The 15,562-nt window shown below is 41.3% G+C and overlaps 1 protein-coding gene across 1 annotated transcript in view; it reads right to left on the bottom strand.

The window, feature by feature from the left end:
• The window catches only part of LOC122557387 (phosphatidylinositol 3,4,5-trisphosphate 5-phosphatase 2A-like), a 146,816-nt gene that overhangs the window by 89,488 nt on the left and 41,766 nt on the right, over positions 1–15,562 (bottom strand). The window contains exon 3 of the mRNA XM_043705046.2: positions 3,990–4,053. Within this exon, the coding sequence (XP_043560981.2) occupies positions 3,990–4,053 (64 nt within the window). The remainder of the gene's footprint in view (positions 1–3,989; positions 4,054–15,562) is intronic.

Here is a 15,562-nt window from a genome sequence, read left to right on the forward strand (position 1 = left end):
ACAAAACTGGTCAATGAGCATCTACCCAGATCATAGACCGGGACAGTACAATAGCTGAATAAAAGCCTGAAGCCTTTTGACATCCAGACTTGCACCGTTTTGAGGAGGAATTGGGAGCTGGTTTTCTGCTCCTCAGCCCAGGAGTACAAAACTGAAATTAAAAATGTTTCAAAACACTTCAAAAAACAATATTCCGTTAAATAAGGATTTTTTTGTTGTATTAATGAGAAAATGCACTGTGTGTCATGATACTACATAATATAGCCAGGAAAGATTCATTTCAGTTCTTGGTTTTAAGTTAGCCTTGAGGCTGGATTGAATCAGCACATGGTGGCATAATGGTTAGCACTGCTGCCTCACAGCGCCAGAGGCCTGGGTTCAATTCCGGCCTCAGGCAACTGCCTGTATAGAGTTTGCACATTCTCCCCGTGTTTGCATGGGTTTCCTCCGGGTGCTCTGGTTTCCTCCCACAGTCCAAATATGTGCAGGTCCAGGTGAATTGGCTATAGTGTTAGGTGTAAGGGAATGGGTCTGGGTGGGTTGCTCTTCGGAGGGTCGGTGTGGACTTGTTGGGTCGAAGGGCATGTTTCCACACTGTAAGTAATCTAATCTTAAAAGAAAATGCCTTGTTGAAGCTGTTGATGCTGCCCCGGACAAATCTTCCTACTTTCAAGACTCCAGTGGACAATACTGTGTCTGAGCAGGTGACCATAACCATTGGTTTGAGTAGAATTATCTATGTGTGCCCACAAATATCTACCCATTAAAGGCAGTAATTTGAGAATCAGTGAAAAACCCTGACCGTAGATTGGCTAATTTTCTCAGATCAATGTGAAACATGTCTCCAGTATTAAACGCAGACCTTAAAGCAAACAGCAATACTAGTCTCCTCCTGAATGTCTAATTAATATATAAGTTCAAACAACCAAAAACATATGTGTTTGGATAATGTTTCTACCGAAAATATTCCACTGAACTTGGGGAGGTACAAGCTCTGAAAAGACTTTGTGGTCCATTAAAAAATATATTCACTCAAATATCCAATTCTTCCTGAAGTATTTTCAATTTTCAACATCTCCTGGCTGTGGATTATATATATTCATCAGCTTCTATACAAGGTATGTTATTCCAAACAATTCTTGCGCCTTCTGGATTGAAAGCTTCAATCTGGTCTCTCCCAGATCATGTTGCATGATGGCTGTGCTTGATTAGCCAATTTCTCTAAAGGAGCTTGAAAATATTTAGACATCCAAATTGTATCTCTCTTCAGCTTTCTCTTGCATTGAGCAGAGAATCAAAAAATAGTTGTCAATGCCCGCCTTATCTTCAAATAGTTGTCTGTCCAATATATCATTATCTATCACATTATTGCCTAGTTGCCTCACCCACTGTGGACACTATAGTTCCACAAGGACGTACCAAACACAACAAATCACATAATGGTGAAGAAGTTGAAAAACATGTGAAAGGGAATCATAAGTCTGCCTTCCATTCCTCTTAACTTTCTTTTCCTGATGGAAGTAAAACAGAGACAGTATATAGTAGGCTGCTCATTCATTCTTGTTAGTTTTCTTTACCATGCAAGTTGAATTTGACTCCTCTTGCATCTTTCTGTCTGATGCAAAGCAACTAGATATCAGCAGCAGTTTCAAGTGGAATGTTCAATTCCAGCCTCAGATACAAGTACAAGCCTAGGTGAAGACATTTTAATTATCGATTTGACATTTGAATTTGCTGACTTCCATTGAGCAATTATTTTATAGGCTTGTGATATTACTGATGCTAGCTAACATCTTCCTTTTACAACAGCAGTGATGAAAAGAGTATTTGGTGTGACTACACATCTCCAAAAGTGAGGCACAGGTTTTCAGACAGATTTAGACAAAGACAGGGGGAATACGTTCCCTGGGTGTCACATGTGGGACGTATGCAAAGATTCTTGTTGCTTACTATCTCCTTAAAAGACTTGCATGTCAAAGGCACTGCACTTGGCAAAACCAAAAAATACACTTAAGGATAGGCAGGGAATCAGGTAACAGAGCCAACAAGGCTTAAAATGAACGTGGATATATACCCTAAAATAAAACAAAGGTTATGATTAAAAAGTAGGACATTGGGATTAATTGAAGAATTTTAAAAAGAACAAAGAACAATGAACAAAGAAAATTTACAGCCCAGGAACAGGCCCTTCGGCCCTCCAAGCCTGAGCCAATCCAAATGTACTGTCTAAACCTGTCAATCAATTCCTAAGCATCTGTATCCCTCTGCTCCCCACCTACTCACGCATCTGTCCAGACGCATCTTAAATGAATCTACCGTGTCTGCCTCTACCACCTCTGCTGGCAACGTGTTCCAAACGTCCACCACTCTCTGTGTGAAGTACTATCTTCCTGTATTCTCTGACAGTCCCTTATGCTTTCTGCCACTCCACCAATCTTCATGTCATTAAATTCAAATAATACTTTCAAAGAGCTGACAAAGGCATGATGGTGTGAATGGCCTCATTCTGTGCTGTATTTTTCACAATTTTGCAGGTGAAATTGAAGACTGATCAACACCATGCAAAGTGAATTCTAGTGAAATCCATTCTAAGGAAATTTGGGTTTTTGGTCAGCATGGCAGACTTGTAAAGGTGATATTTAAGGGCAAATGCTTACAGACCTACATCTGGAAATAAATGCTGTAAGCAATCAATAATGTTAATTCCAATAAAACTTGCTAGTTAAAATGATAATTTTTCTAATAATTTGCAACTCTTATCTGCAAGAAACTAATTTGTTGCCATCCAAATATATCAAATGATATTTATTTATGTCCTTGAGACGTCCTTTTCTTTATTTCCAGTTTTGCATAAAACACATTTATACACATACCTCTATAAATGTTTGTGCCCACTTGCTAAAAGATGAGTTATTTTATCACTTTAAGAGGGAATATGATAATAAGCAAGTACCAGGATGTAGAACATGTGACTCACAGCCACTGCATAGACTTGCAGGCTGTATGTTGTGTGAGGGGATATAGTTGGCATTTCTGTTAAAAATAGTAGGTGAACCTTTCTTGTGAGTCTATCTGCTGGGTAGTCCTTCAAAATATCTTCACAAATACAAAATCTAGATTTGGTCCTGATGTGGGATTGGTAAGTTTGTGTTGAACAAACATAGAACCACTAGGAGAAAGTGAGGACTGCAGATGCTGGAGATCAGAGCTGAAAATGTGTTGCTGGAAAAGCACAGCAGGTCAGGCAGCATCCAAGGAGCAGGAGAATCGACGTTTCGGGCATGAGCCTTTCTTCATCCATAGAACCACAACAACATTGACATCATTCTGGCTTGGATGCTAAGTACTAAATAGCATGCAAAATGCCACAGAATGACCATCCGCAATAAGAGTAGGTCAAGACACCTCACTTTGACTTTCAGCACAGTTACCTTCACAGTGACTTCCCCACCATCACCATTGATCAGAAACTAAACTGGACAGGTCACATAAATAAAGGTGGGTGGATATAAAGGTGGTTCAGGGCTGAATATTTGCATCAAGTAACAGATTTATCAGTATTCAAAGAGCTCAGCATGACTGAGGGCAAATCAACTTGCTTGATCAGCAGCATATTCACCATATTCAACATTCACTCCCTCTGCCATTGTGGTGCAATGTGTATCAGCTACAAGATGCATCACAGCAATGTGCCATATAACCACCGAGAAGGAAAAGAAATCTAGTAATTCTTGGTCTGGTCATACTGTCCCTAGGTCAAATTCCTGGGACTCCCTTTCTAATAGGACTGTGGGTGTCCCTTCACAATAGAGCTCAAAAAGACACCTCATCACTATCTTCTCAAGGTCAATAAATGTTGGTCTTGCGAACCATACCTACTTTCTGTGAATGATTTAAATAAAAATACACAAACAGAGGCAAACTGAAGACTATGTGCTAAGAAAAAAGTGAAGTATGTTATTTTAAATGTGCTATGACATTCAACTTACCTGTACAGCCAGAAACCCTTCCTCATCTTGCAAGATTCTGTATGTATAAACTTGTTTTAGATACCTGTATGGAAAGAACAGACATGGTACTGTCGATTAGCTATGATAAAAGTGACTTTAACTTCCTGAAAAGGATCAGCATGTAAAAGAGACAGGCAGTGCAGTCCTTTCATCTCTGAGTTATGAAGTTGATTTCAACCACTATACACCAAAATGTCTCTGCCTTCTCTTCACCTTCTCCAAGTCAGTTTTCTTTCTTTTTGCCTTCCTCTTTTTCAAGCTTGCGTCTTCTCTTTTGTAGAAGAGTCAAGTGGAACAAATTTGTGGGTGCTGCTAACATACCTCTGCACAGACATAGAATTACCGAAAAAGTTTGCTGAAATTTGACCAATAAATAATAGGGACCAAAACGATAACTGGTGAATGGTGCTCCATTAAGGTTGGGTATGAACTGTATCTGCATCTTCCAGTTTCCATGAATAAAAGTATCTCAATCCATTATATCAAATCGAAGACCTAAAGCAAGATAATAACCCATTTCATTTCAATGTGCCCTCTGACTTCAACTACTTTGGCTTCAAGAGAACCCATTGTCCGGTTTGATTTTGCACAACTGGACCTCGGCCCAAGCTTCGGTCCTTAATCATATCTGAATACCTTGTCTACTTTTAATAATTTTGTAATTTCATTGTGGTCATTTCTCCTTGAAATATTGTACAAAGCTTATTTTAATTACATTGATCAGAAAGCCTTACACAGTGGACACACTTTCCCAATCTGTCTCAATTCTGTCACATCTGACATTATTCCATTGAGAAATCTCACTCAACGGCTGTCCCTATAGAAACAAAGTTCAAAGAATGGATGCTGCATCCTTCTTCAATGTGCTTTACATTATTTGAACCTGTACTGGCAGATAGAATTAATGTCATAATTAGAATTAGAATCCTTGCAGTGTGGAAACAGGCCCTTCAACCCAACATATCCACACTGACCCTCCGCAGAGTCACCCACCTAAAACCATTCCCCATTACACTCCATTTACCCCTGACTAAGGCATGTAACCTACACACCCCTGAACACTATGGGCAGTTTAGCACGGCCAATTCACCTAACATGCACAGCACCCGGAGGAAACCCACGCAGACAAAGGGAGAATGTGCAAACACCACACAGACAGTCACCCGAGGCTGGAATCGAACCTGGGTCCCTGGTGCTGTGAAGCAGCAGTGCTAACCACTGAACCACCATACCACCCCAATCTCAGTAAATGTATTGTTCTATCAAGGGAACAATATATAATCTTTCTGAAACAGAACAGAAAATCAACCTGAAACATAACGATTCTTCTCTCCACAGATGATGCCTGACCTGCCCAGCATTTTCACAATTTTCTGTTTTTGTTTCAGGTTTCCAGCATCTGTGCTACATTGCTCTTATGCTTAAGTTCAGAAAGATCTGATCAGAGTAGCAAATAGTGGAATTGCCAATAAATTGGTTCAAATAAAGGGGTAAGAGGTAAAGGAAACTGTTAAATCATCATCCAGCCCTTCAAAACAAAAATCAACTATATTACTGTTGGCCAAGATCTTTCTGTTATGATATCTGCTGGGATTACTCAACTGCAATCCACTTCCTGTGTAATTAATATATTTTTTGATGTGTTGCACATTTTTTCTTATTTATCATCAAAAATGATATGTCTCCTCAAATGATAGTACAATTATTTTAGGAAAATGACACATTCTTTTGAAAGTAGAGATACGGTCCCAGCCACACATAAAAATAATAAGAAAACCACGCTGATTATCAGAGCAGATGCTTGTTTTGGTTAAGTATCAGTTTGCATCAGGGAAGCTTCCATTTCATGTTGTTTTGTTTTCAGATGATGGGAAAGAAACCTCTTTGAATTTATTTTTCGTCTTTTTCCCCAGTTGCTTTCTCTGCAATGCACTATAGACAGCAATCTAGTTCCAAGTTGCACCATCCTTTTGAGAAATAAAGATATTTCAGAAATGCAGTACTTTGTTTTTACAGCCAATGAGATATTTTTGAAGTGGGTGTATTATTGACGTGGGTTATTGAAGGCAAAGGAAGACTAGCATTTGCTGAAAATCAACAAGATGTGCAAGATAATGTCATAGTTAATATGCCCATTTGCCATTAACGTCTTTACCTAAGACCATAAGGCATAAGAGGATAAAGAAGCCTTTCGGCCTATCGTATGGCTCCACCATTCAATGCAATCACAGTTGATCTAATAATCCTCAATTCTGCTTTCCTGCCTTTTCTACTTAACACCTGATCACTTTAATTATTGAATTTTATATTGAACAAAATAAGGCTGACATACCTTAAATGCATAGGGTCGATTGGTGCAGAGGGTAGCACATGCATGCTGTTTACTGCAGCAAGTTGAAATCACAATCAATTAAAACTAATCAATGGGAAAAAAGTGTGCTGCATAGCCTCTGTCCCTCTGGTATGCACTAATCCCTTAAATTGGAGGGATGGAATGAGTTTTATTAAATGATATAAAAATAATATGAAAATACCAAACAAAATGGATTTCAGTAGAAAGTGCAAAGGAATCTCTGCATTTTTCAAAAGCAGTTTACACTTATTTCTAATTTATAAACATCCAGAAACTCATAATTTGCAACTTCAGCCAGAATGTTACACGTAAAATTGGATTTTCACAGTGGTCTTTGCAACAGTTACAACAGCAGAGTCTGAAAATAAGTCATGATATGTGACTCCAAAATAAACTATTGTTACTTTCAAAGTCCAAAGTGGAACAAAAGATGATAAGGTTGTCTTTCAGAATCAAACATGATTGACAATTACAGATGAGTTTCCAAGACATACAATCTGTGCTCTGTGTTTTAATCACTTACATTAGGAAGTGCCTTAAGGGAGAGTCATGACTTCATTTGCCAATTGGCACAGTGTCTCAACATATTAATGGGAAATTGCTGAAATTCATATGGTCGACATAATGTATTTATTCTGATTTTTTTTTAAAGTCATTCGCAGGATGACAGCTTTACTGGCTAGGCCAGCATTTATTGCCCATCTTTAATGGCCCAGAGGGCAGTTAAGAGTCAATCACATTGCTTTGAATCTGGAGTAACATGTAGGCCAGAAAAGGTAAGAAAGGACATTAGTAAATAAGATTTTTTTTTCAACAATTGACAATGGATTCATGATCATCATTAGACTCTGAATTCCAGATTTTTTATTGAATTCAAATTCCACCTAATGCTGCTTGGGATTTGAACCCAGGTCCCCAGAACATTACCTGGGCCTTTGGATTAACAGTCCAGCTACAGGGTGGCAGGGTGTCTCAGTGGTTAGCACTGCTGCCTCACAGTGCCAGGAACCAGGGTTTGATTCCAGCCCCGGGCGACTGTCTGTGTAGAATTTGCACATTCTTCCTGTGCCAGCGTGGGTTTCCACCAGGTGATCCTGCTTCCTCCCACAGTCCATAGATGTGCAGGTTAGCTGGATTGGCTATAGTATATTATCCAGGGATAAGCAGGCTTGGAGGATTAGCCACAGAAAATGCAGGGTTACAGGGATTGGGTTGGTCTGTGTGGGATAATCTTGGGAAGCTCAGTGTGCATCTGATGGGCTGAATGGCCCATTTCCACACCATAGGGCTTCTATGAATACCATTATGCTTACAGCATAATGTGGCAGCAAGTTGGTTTAATAATAAATAATAACAAGATTGGGTTCCAGAATTGAAAGAGCTGCGAGAGCTGATTATTTCCTTTTAACTGATTTCCAGTTATGCAAAACGTTTTTTCTAATAATTCACTTAAAATTAATGATCTTATTATCTTGCTATTATAGTTAAAGTTTTCAACAAAGTTTTAAAATGAGTTTGAACGAAACTTATGAGCATCTGCAGTAACTGTGGGTTTTATGCGGAAACCAAGAATATTTTGTTTGTGAATTAACACAGTATTTCAGAGCAGAGTTACCTAGTTCACTATTGCATATGTTTAAAGAGACTGCCAGGCTTTGCCTTTCTGGTGACAGTGAGGTAAACAGTGTGAAAATCTACTTTTGTTTCACTTTGTCAGAACGTGGCATGCTGTGTCTTATGGACATTGCCATCTTATCAAACCTAAACTTAGGAGCAGATTGTCAAGACAGGGCTTTGTGGCCTCTCAGTGTGCACACAGATTCTACCGGGGTCTAATTAGAATGAAGTACCTCAATTACCAGTGAGAGCACTGACAAACTGCCCCAGCTCATCTAATTAGTATCACCCACCCAATATTTGGGAAATGTCAACTTCAAAGACAGATCTAGCCTTCCATATTCCTTTGTTGGGCTGCCTTATCAATTATCAGCAGTATTCTAAGATACTGCGGACCTCCGTATTTCAATTAGCAGAATTGTTACTGGATTTGGTTCAGAACCCCCTAATATCCCTCTTAATATGCTTTTTGGCTGCATATGCCGCAGTTGTTATCCCAAAGAGACCACATTTAAATGGGATGACTCCATTGCCAAAAACATCTGTTTCATCTGTAACAGCACCCTTGGAGTCTTTATCATTTGCTGCTTTAGTTTCCCATGACACTTTAATCTTTGGTAAGAGTGGCAGAGTGGCTCATTTATTAGCACTGCTGCCTCACAGTGCTAAGGATTTGGGTTCAATTCCAACCTTGGGTGACTGTCTGTGTGGAGTTTGCACATTCCCCCTGTGTCTGTGTGGGTTTTCTCCCATAATCCAAAGATGTGCAGGTCAGGTGAATTGGCCATGCTAAATTGCCCATAGTGTTAGGTACATTAGTCAGAGGGAAATGGGTCTGGATGGGTTATTCTTTGGAGGGTTGGTGTGGACTTGTTGGGCTGAAGGGCCTGTTCCACACTGTAGGGAATCTAATCTAAACATGACACAAGGTTACAGCAAAATAGGTAAATAATATCTGGAAATAATTCACTTGCTGTTGGGGTGACATCTCACCTTGATTCCTTTCAGGACCTTGAAGTGTTGTGTCATGGTCATACATTACATTATTGACAACCTCCTTATGGCATGAATTAACAGTCCTAAATGGTTACAACAACATGTTTTTTTATTTAAATCCAACAATTTCCTGGCACTCCTTGCTCTCCAGTAGGGAGAGATGGTAATTTCTGTCAATGTCCTGCAATTTGTCACAATTCAGTGTATCTGTTCTTCAACACAAATGACTAGATCTTTAGAGTGAACTAATATTTGCTAGTACTGTTCATCTATCATCTATCATTATTTTCCATTAATTTCCATCCCATTAACTGTAAAAGTTATAAAGGGGAACACTTGGATAAGGCTGGTAATCAGGCAAAGGGATCACAATGCATGATTAACACATGCCCTTCAACATCCACATTCACATTTCATTCTGCTTATTAATTTAAATGATAGCGGCTTTCAACCCACATTGGTCGATGTGCAGTGGAGTGCATGTAGAGCTCAGTAGCTTGGAGCCTTTGCTGAAAGGCTGCTACCATTAAAGCCAGCCTGCTGTATTTAAAGCAAGCCTGTCCCGTCCAAATGTAAGGTCCATTTTAGCTGGTGCAGCTTTTGTTTTTTTTTAAAGAAGAGTTGATACGTGTAGAAAAGAGTTGAAACGGGCAGGAGAGCATTCCCAAGAGTCTTTGATGGAGGTCACAGTGGAGGACAGGAGGAGACAAGACATTTTTCCTCAGATGCCTAGCACACTCTCCAGTCAGGCATTATAAAAGCAATGGGTGGGAATAGCTTTTGTGCTCAATGACAGCAGCTGAACTCCAAGGAAGAGGGTGGTACATGTATGGAATGAGCTGCCAGAGGAAGTGTTGTAGGCTAGTACAATTGCAACATTTAAAAAGCATTTGGATGGGTATATGAATAGGAAGGGTTTGGAGGGATATGGGCTGGGTCCTGGCAGGTGGGACTAGATTGGGTTGGGATAATTGGTTGGCATGGACGGGTTGGACCAAAGGGTCTGTTTCCATGCTGTACATCTCTATGACTCTATGACTCTATGTACTTTTGCAAAATGTTAATTAATGTCATTCATGTGGTTAAGGTCAGTGAATGCATCTGTACATGACATTTCGTCACAACTACACCATTGGCCTTGCACACTTGAACTGCTAATTCACCACATCCCCTTCACTCACCTCCAGTTTCAATCAAGCACCACTCATACCAAAAACTCCCTTACCGTTATGACGTTGTAATGGGGGAACGTTCATGAGACTTCTGATGTGAAAATACAATGAAATGCTTGTGGTTTTGGTAGCTTCATTTGCTTTATCAATGACCTTCCTGTTACGTTCAGACCAGAAGTGGGAATATGCACTGTTTGCAGAAGGGTAATGGAATATTTCTAATTTGCCTGGATGAGTGCAGCTCCAATAATACTGAAGAAGCTCGACACCATCCAGGACAAAGCAGGCTGCTTGATGAGCTTCACATTCACTACCCTATAAACAACTGATGCATAGTGATGTGTGTACTGTTGATAAAATGCAGTGCAGCAACTCACCAAGGTTCCTTTGATAGTACTTTCCAGACCTTTGTACCACCCATATAAAGGTATGGGTAGCAGACGTGAGGTAAACCACATCCTGCAGATTGCCTTCAAAATGACACATCATCCTCACTTGGAATGATATTGCCATCCTTTCACTGTTAACAGGTTAAAATCCTGAAACAGCTCCACGCTTCTGCCAATAGTTTTGTGGATGCCCCAGTGCCCCAGACATTGTCGTGGCTCAAGAAAACAATTCATCGTCAGCTCCTTAAAGGTAATTAGGGAAGGGCAATATATAGTCAATGACATCAACCACCCAGTGACTGAATAAGTGACAAGCAAGATCAACCAGAAAGCATGCTTTCACTATCAAGGAGTTTGGAACAGCATAGTTCCCAGTTAGCTAAGGGTTTTGCACAAAGATTTGAGCCCATCTTTTCCAGACTTGGAATGTTATCAATTCCCCAGAAACACTTGTGAGAACATGACACACAGTATGATAGTCAAAGACTCGACACAATCTCCAAGTGCTATAGTGAGAACTCACACGGGAGACATGAACTCTCAGCTTGTTGCCTTGCAGGCTCAGATTGTTGGTGCTTCAGGGAGCTTTCAACATTTCATCACAGTCCAGTAGACTGGCCTTCAGCAGGTTACGAAGGTTGGACAGGCATCAGGGAAAGGGCAGGATCTCCATAGTATTCAGGTCTTCTGACCTCGCCAGCATTTATCTTCTCAGCACTGCCCCTCCAGCACTGCCCCTCCAGCACTGCCCCTCTAGCAGTGTTCTTGCAGTTGGCCCTAAACTGAGATTATACAGTCTGATGTTGACCGCAAGTTACTCGAGGTTGTCAAATGAAACATTTGCAACCTGCTGTAGCCAGTAGGATAGCATTGTGTCAGTGTGGTGTTCCAGTGAAAGGTATCAGATGCTCAATGAATACAAAAGGGTTATTTGTTGAGTTTTGTGTGAAAATTTTTCTGGTTAGTTGGATATAGCAAAGTTAGAAGTTATATTTTGGGGTGGCCTTTCTTCCAGTATTATAACAGAGAAGATTAGATTCCCTACAGTGTGGAAACAAGCCTTCAGCCCAACAAGTCCATATCAACCCTCTGAAGAGCAACCCACCCAGACCCATTCCCCTATGTTTACCCCTAACACTACAGGCAATTTAGTATGGCCAACTCACCTGACTTGCACATCTTGGGACTGTGGGAAGAAACCAGGGCATCCAGAGGAAACCCATACTGACACAGGGAGAATGTGCAAACTTCACACAGACAGTTGCCTGAGGTGGGAATTGAACCCAGGTCCCTGGTGCTGTGAAGCAGCAGTGCTAACCACTGAGCCACCGTGCCACCTGTGGAATTATAGGACATTGCAGTGTTTCATTGAAGAGGGATGCTAAAGTCTAAGCCTATTGTATAATGATATTTAGGATCATGTTCATGGAAACTATTGTTGAATTAAGGCATCATGAACAGCTAACTGAACATGAATATGCCAGCTGCCACTGCCCTTTTCCATTCCCTTCCTCCTGAAATGCTTCCAGATTCTTGGTGACAAGGGTAGTGCCCTCTTGATCGTGAGGTTTTAAAACATAGAACGTTGAACAGGTCAGCATCGTATAGGCCCTTTGACCCTTGATGTTGTGCAGACCTTTTATCCTGCTCTAAGATCAAACTAACCAACAAACCCTTCATTTCACTATCATCCATGTGCCTATCCAAGAGTGGCTTTAATATCCTCAATGTATCCGACTCCATTACCACTGCGTTCCACACACCCACTACTCTCTGTGTAAAGAAACCACCTCTTACATCTCCCCTAAACCTTCTTCCAAACACCTTAAGATTTTACCTCCTTGTGATAGTCATTTCATCCCTGAGAAAAGGTCTCTGGCTATCCACTCTATCTATGCCTCTCATCATCTTGTACACCTCTATTAAGTCACTTTTCGTTCTTCTTTGCTCCAGTGAAAAAAGCCCAAGGTCCCTCAATCTTTCTTCATAAGACATGCCCTCCAGTCCAGGCAGCAATCTGGTAAATCTCCTCTGCACCTTTTTTAAAGCTTCCACATCCTTCCTATAATGAGGTGAACAGAACAGAACACAATAGTCCAAATGTGGTCTAACCAGGGCTTTATAGAGCTGCAGCATAACCTCACGGCTCATAAACTCAATCCTCTGCTAATGAAAGCCAACATACCGTAATCCTATTTACTTGGGTGGCAACTTTGAGGGATCTATCGACATGGACCCCAAGATCCCTTTGTTCCTCCACACTGCCAAGAATCGTGTCTTTAACCCTGTAATTAGCATTCAAATTCAACCTTCCAAAATGAATAATTTCACACTTTTCCAGGTTGAATTCCACCTGCCACTTCTCAGCCCAGTTCTGCATCCTGTCAATGTCCCATTGCAACCTACAACAGTCCTCCCCACTATCCACAACTCCACCAACCTTCATGTCATGGGAAATCTTACTAACCCATTTTCCATTTCCTCATCCAAGCCATTTATGAAAATCATAAAGAGTAGACATCCCAGAACTGATCCTGTGGAACACCACTGGTCACGAAGCTCTAGGCTGAATGCATTCTATCTATTCCCATCCTCTGTCTTCTATGGCCAGCCAATTCTATATCCAGATAGCCACATTTCCCTGTATCCCATGCCTTCTTACTTTCTGAATAAGCTTACCATGGGGAAACCTATCAAATGCCTTACTAAAATCCATATACACCACAGCCACCACTCTCTTTTCATCAATGTGTTTTGTGACATCCTCAAATAATTCAATAAGGTTTGTGAGGCATGACTTGCCTCTCACAAAACCATGCTGATATCTGTAATAAAACTATGGCTTTCCAAGTAATCATAAACCCTGTCTCTCAGAATCCTCTTCAATAATTTGCCCATGACAGATGCAAGACTGACTGGTCTATAATTCCCAGGATTATCCCTATTCCCTTTCTTGAACAAGGGAATAATACTTACCACCCTCCAGTCATCTGGCACTACTCCAGTGGACAGTGAGGATCAGCGCGAAAGGTGTGGCAATTTCTTCCTTTGCTTCCCATAGTAACCTTGGGTATATCCCATCTGGCCCAGGGATTTATCTATCCTCATGAATTCCAAAGTTTTCAGCACATCCTCCTTCTTAAAATCAGCCTTTTCAAGCTTATCTGCCTGTTTTATGCTGTCCTCACAAATGACAAAGTCCCTCTCAGTAGTGAATATGGAAGCAAAGTACTCACTAAGGATGTCCCCTACTTCCTCTGACTCCAGGCACAAGCTCCCTTCACTATACTGATCAGCCCTAACCTCGCTCTGGCCATCCTCTTGTTCCTCACATAAGTGTAGAATGCCTTGGGGTTTCCTTAATCCTACCTGCTAAGGCTTTTTCATGCCCCCTTCTAGCTCTCCTACTCCATTCTTCAGTTCATTCCTGGCTACCTTGCAACCCTCCAGAGCCCTGTCTGATCCTTGCCTCTTCAGCCTTAAGTAAACTTGCTTCTTCCTCTTGACTAGATGTTCCACATCCCTTATCACTCAAGGTTCCTTCACCCTGCCATCCCTTCCTTGCCTCGTGGGACAAACCTATCCATCACCTGCAGCAAGTGCTCCCTGAAAAGCCTCCACATTTCGGACATGCATTTCCCTGAGAATATCTGTTCCTAATTTATGCTTCACAGTTGCTGCCTAATAGCATTGTAATTCCCCCTCCCCCACTTACATATTTTCCCATATCGCCAGCTCCTATCCTTCTCCATGACTATCGTTAAGGTCAGGGAGTTGTGATCACTATCACCGAAATGCTCTCTTACCGAGAGATCTGTCACCTGGCCTCGTTCATTGTCAAGCACCAAATCCAATATGGCCTCTCTTCCCGTCAGGCTATCTACATTTTAAGTCAGGAATCCTTCTTGGACACACTGACAAAATCTGCTCCGTCCAAACTATTCACACTAAGGAGGTTCCAATCAATATTAGGGAAGTTGAAGTCACCTATGACAACAACCCTGTCACTTCTGCACCTTTCCAAAATCTGTCTCCCAATCTGCTCCTCCATGTCCGTGTTGCTCTTGGGGTGGGTCCACAGAAAATTTGCAATAAAGTGACTGTTCCTTTCCTGTTTCTGACTTCCATCCATACTGACTCAGTAGACAAATCCTCCCTGATGACCTCCCTTTCTCCCTGATTAGCAATGCCATTCCCCCACCTCTTTTTACATCCCTCCCTATTCCTTTTGAAAAATCTAAACACCAGAACATCCAACAACCATTGCTGACCCTGTGATACCCGTAATGGCCCCAACATCGTAGCTCCAAGTACTGAACCATTCTCGAAGTTCATCACCCTTTTTCCTGACACTTCTTGTTTAACCCATCGCACTGTCTGCAACTTCGCCCTATCAATTGTCTATCCTTCCTCACAGACTGTCTGCATGCTGTATCTGCCTGCTCACCCCATCCTATGAACCATAGCTCCGGTTCCTATCCCCCTGCCAAACTAGTTTAAATGTTCCTTAAGAAATCTAGCAAACCTCCAACCCAGGATATTGAAGGATACACCAGACCACCACAAGAATCATGACACTCTGACTCCAACAAATACATCAGGCCTCTTCCAGAATGGTACAGTCAGCAGAGCCATTCTTACAGGACCCCAATGGTCAGCTCTATCATGTTTCACATGGGGATTGCTCATGTGGGAGGATAGCCTTTGCAGCACAGCTGCTGGCTTTTGATTTGACCATAGCGCTGTATGACTGAGGCAACAATACATTGACAGAATAAAAACAACCAGGGTAAGACGCATTCACCAACGTAATGTGCCCTGCTCACATGTCAACCAGACTTTGCACTAGTGGTGACTTCCTCCTATAGACAGTAGGATAACCCGAAAGTCACACATTTTTGCAGTCAGTGGTACTGTAGGGTGGCCTGTTAAAGTCACTTTCACACCTTGTGTATTTCACTGTATTCAGAGAGAACATAATGACTTCTCCCTCCGTCCTTACGCAAGAACAAAATAAACGGAATA

Source organism: Chiloscyllium plagiosum, unplaced genomic scaffold, assembly GCF_037043375.1.
Source record: "Chiloscyllium plagiosum isolate Xiang-an unplaced genomic scaffold, Cpla_swu_hap1 HiC_scaffold_11, whole genome shotgun sequence".
Lineage (NCBI taxonomy): Eukaryota > Metazoa > Chordata > Chondrichthyes > Orectolobiformes > Hemiscylliidae > Chiloscyllium > Chiloscyllium plagiosum.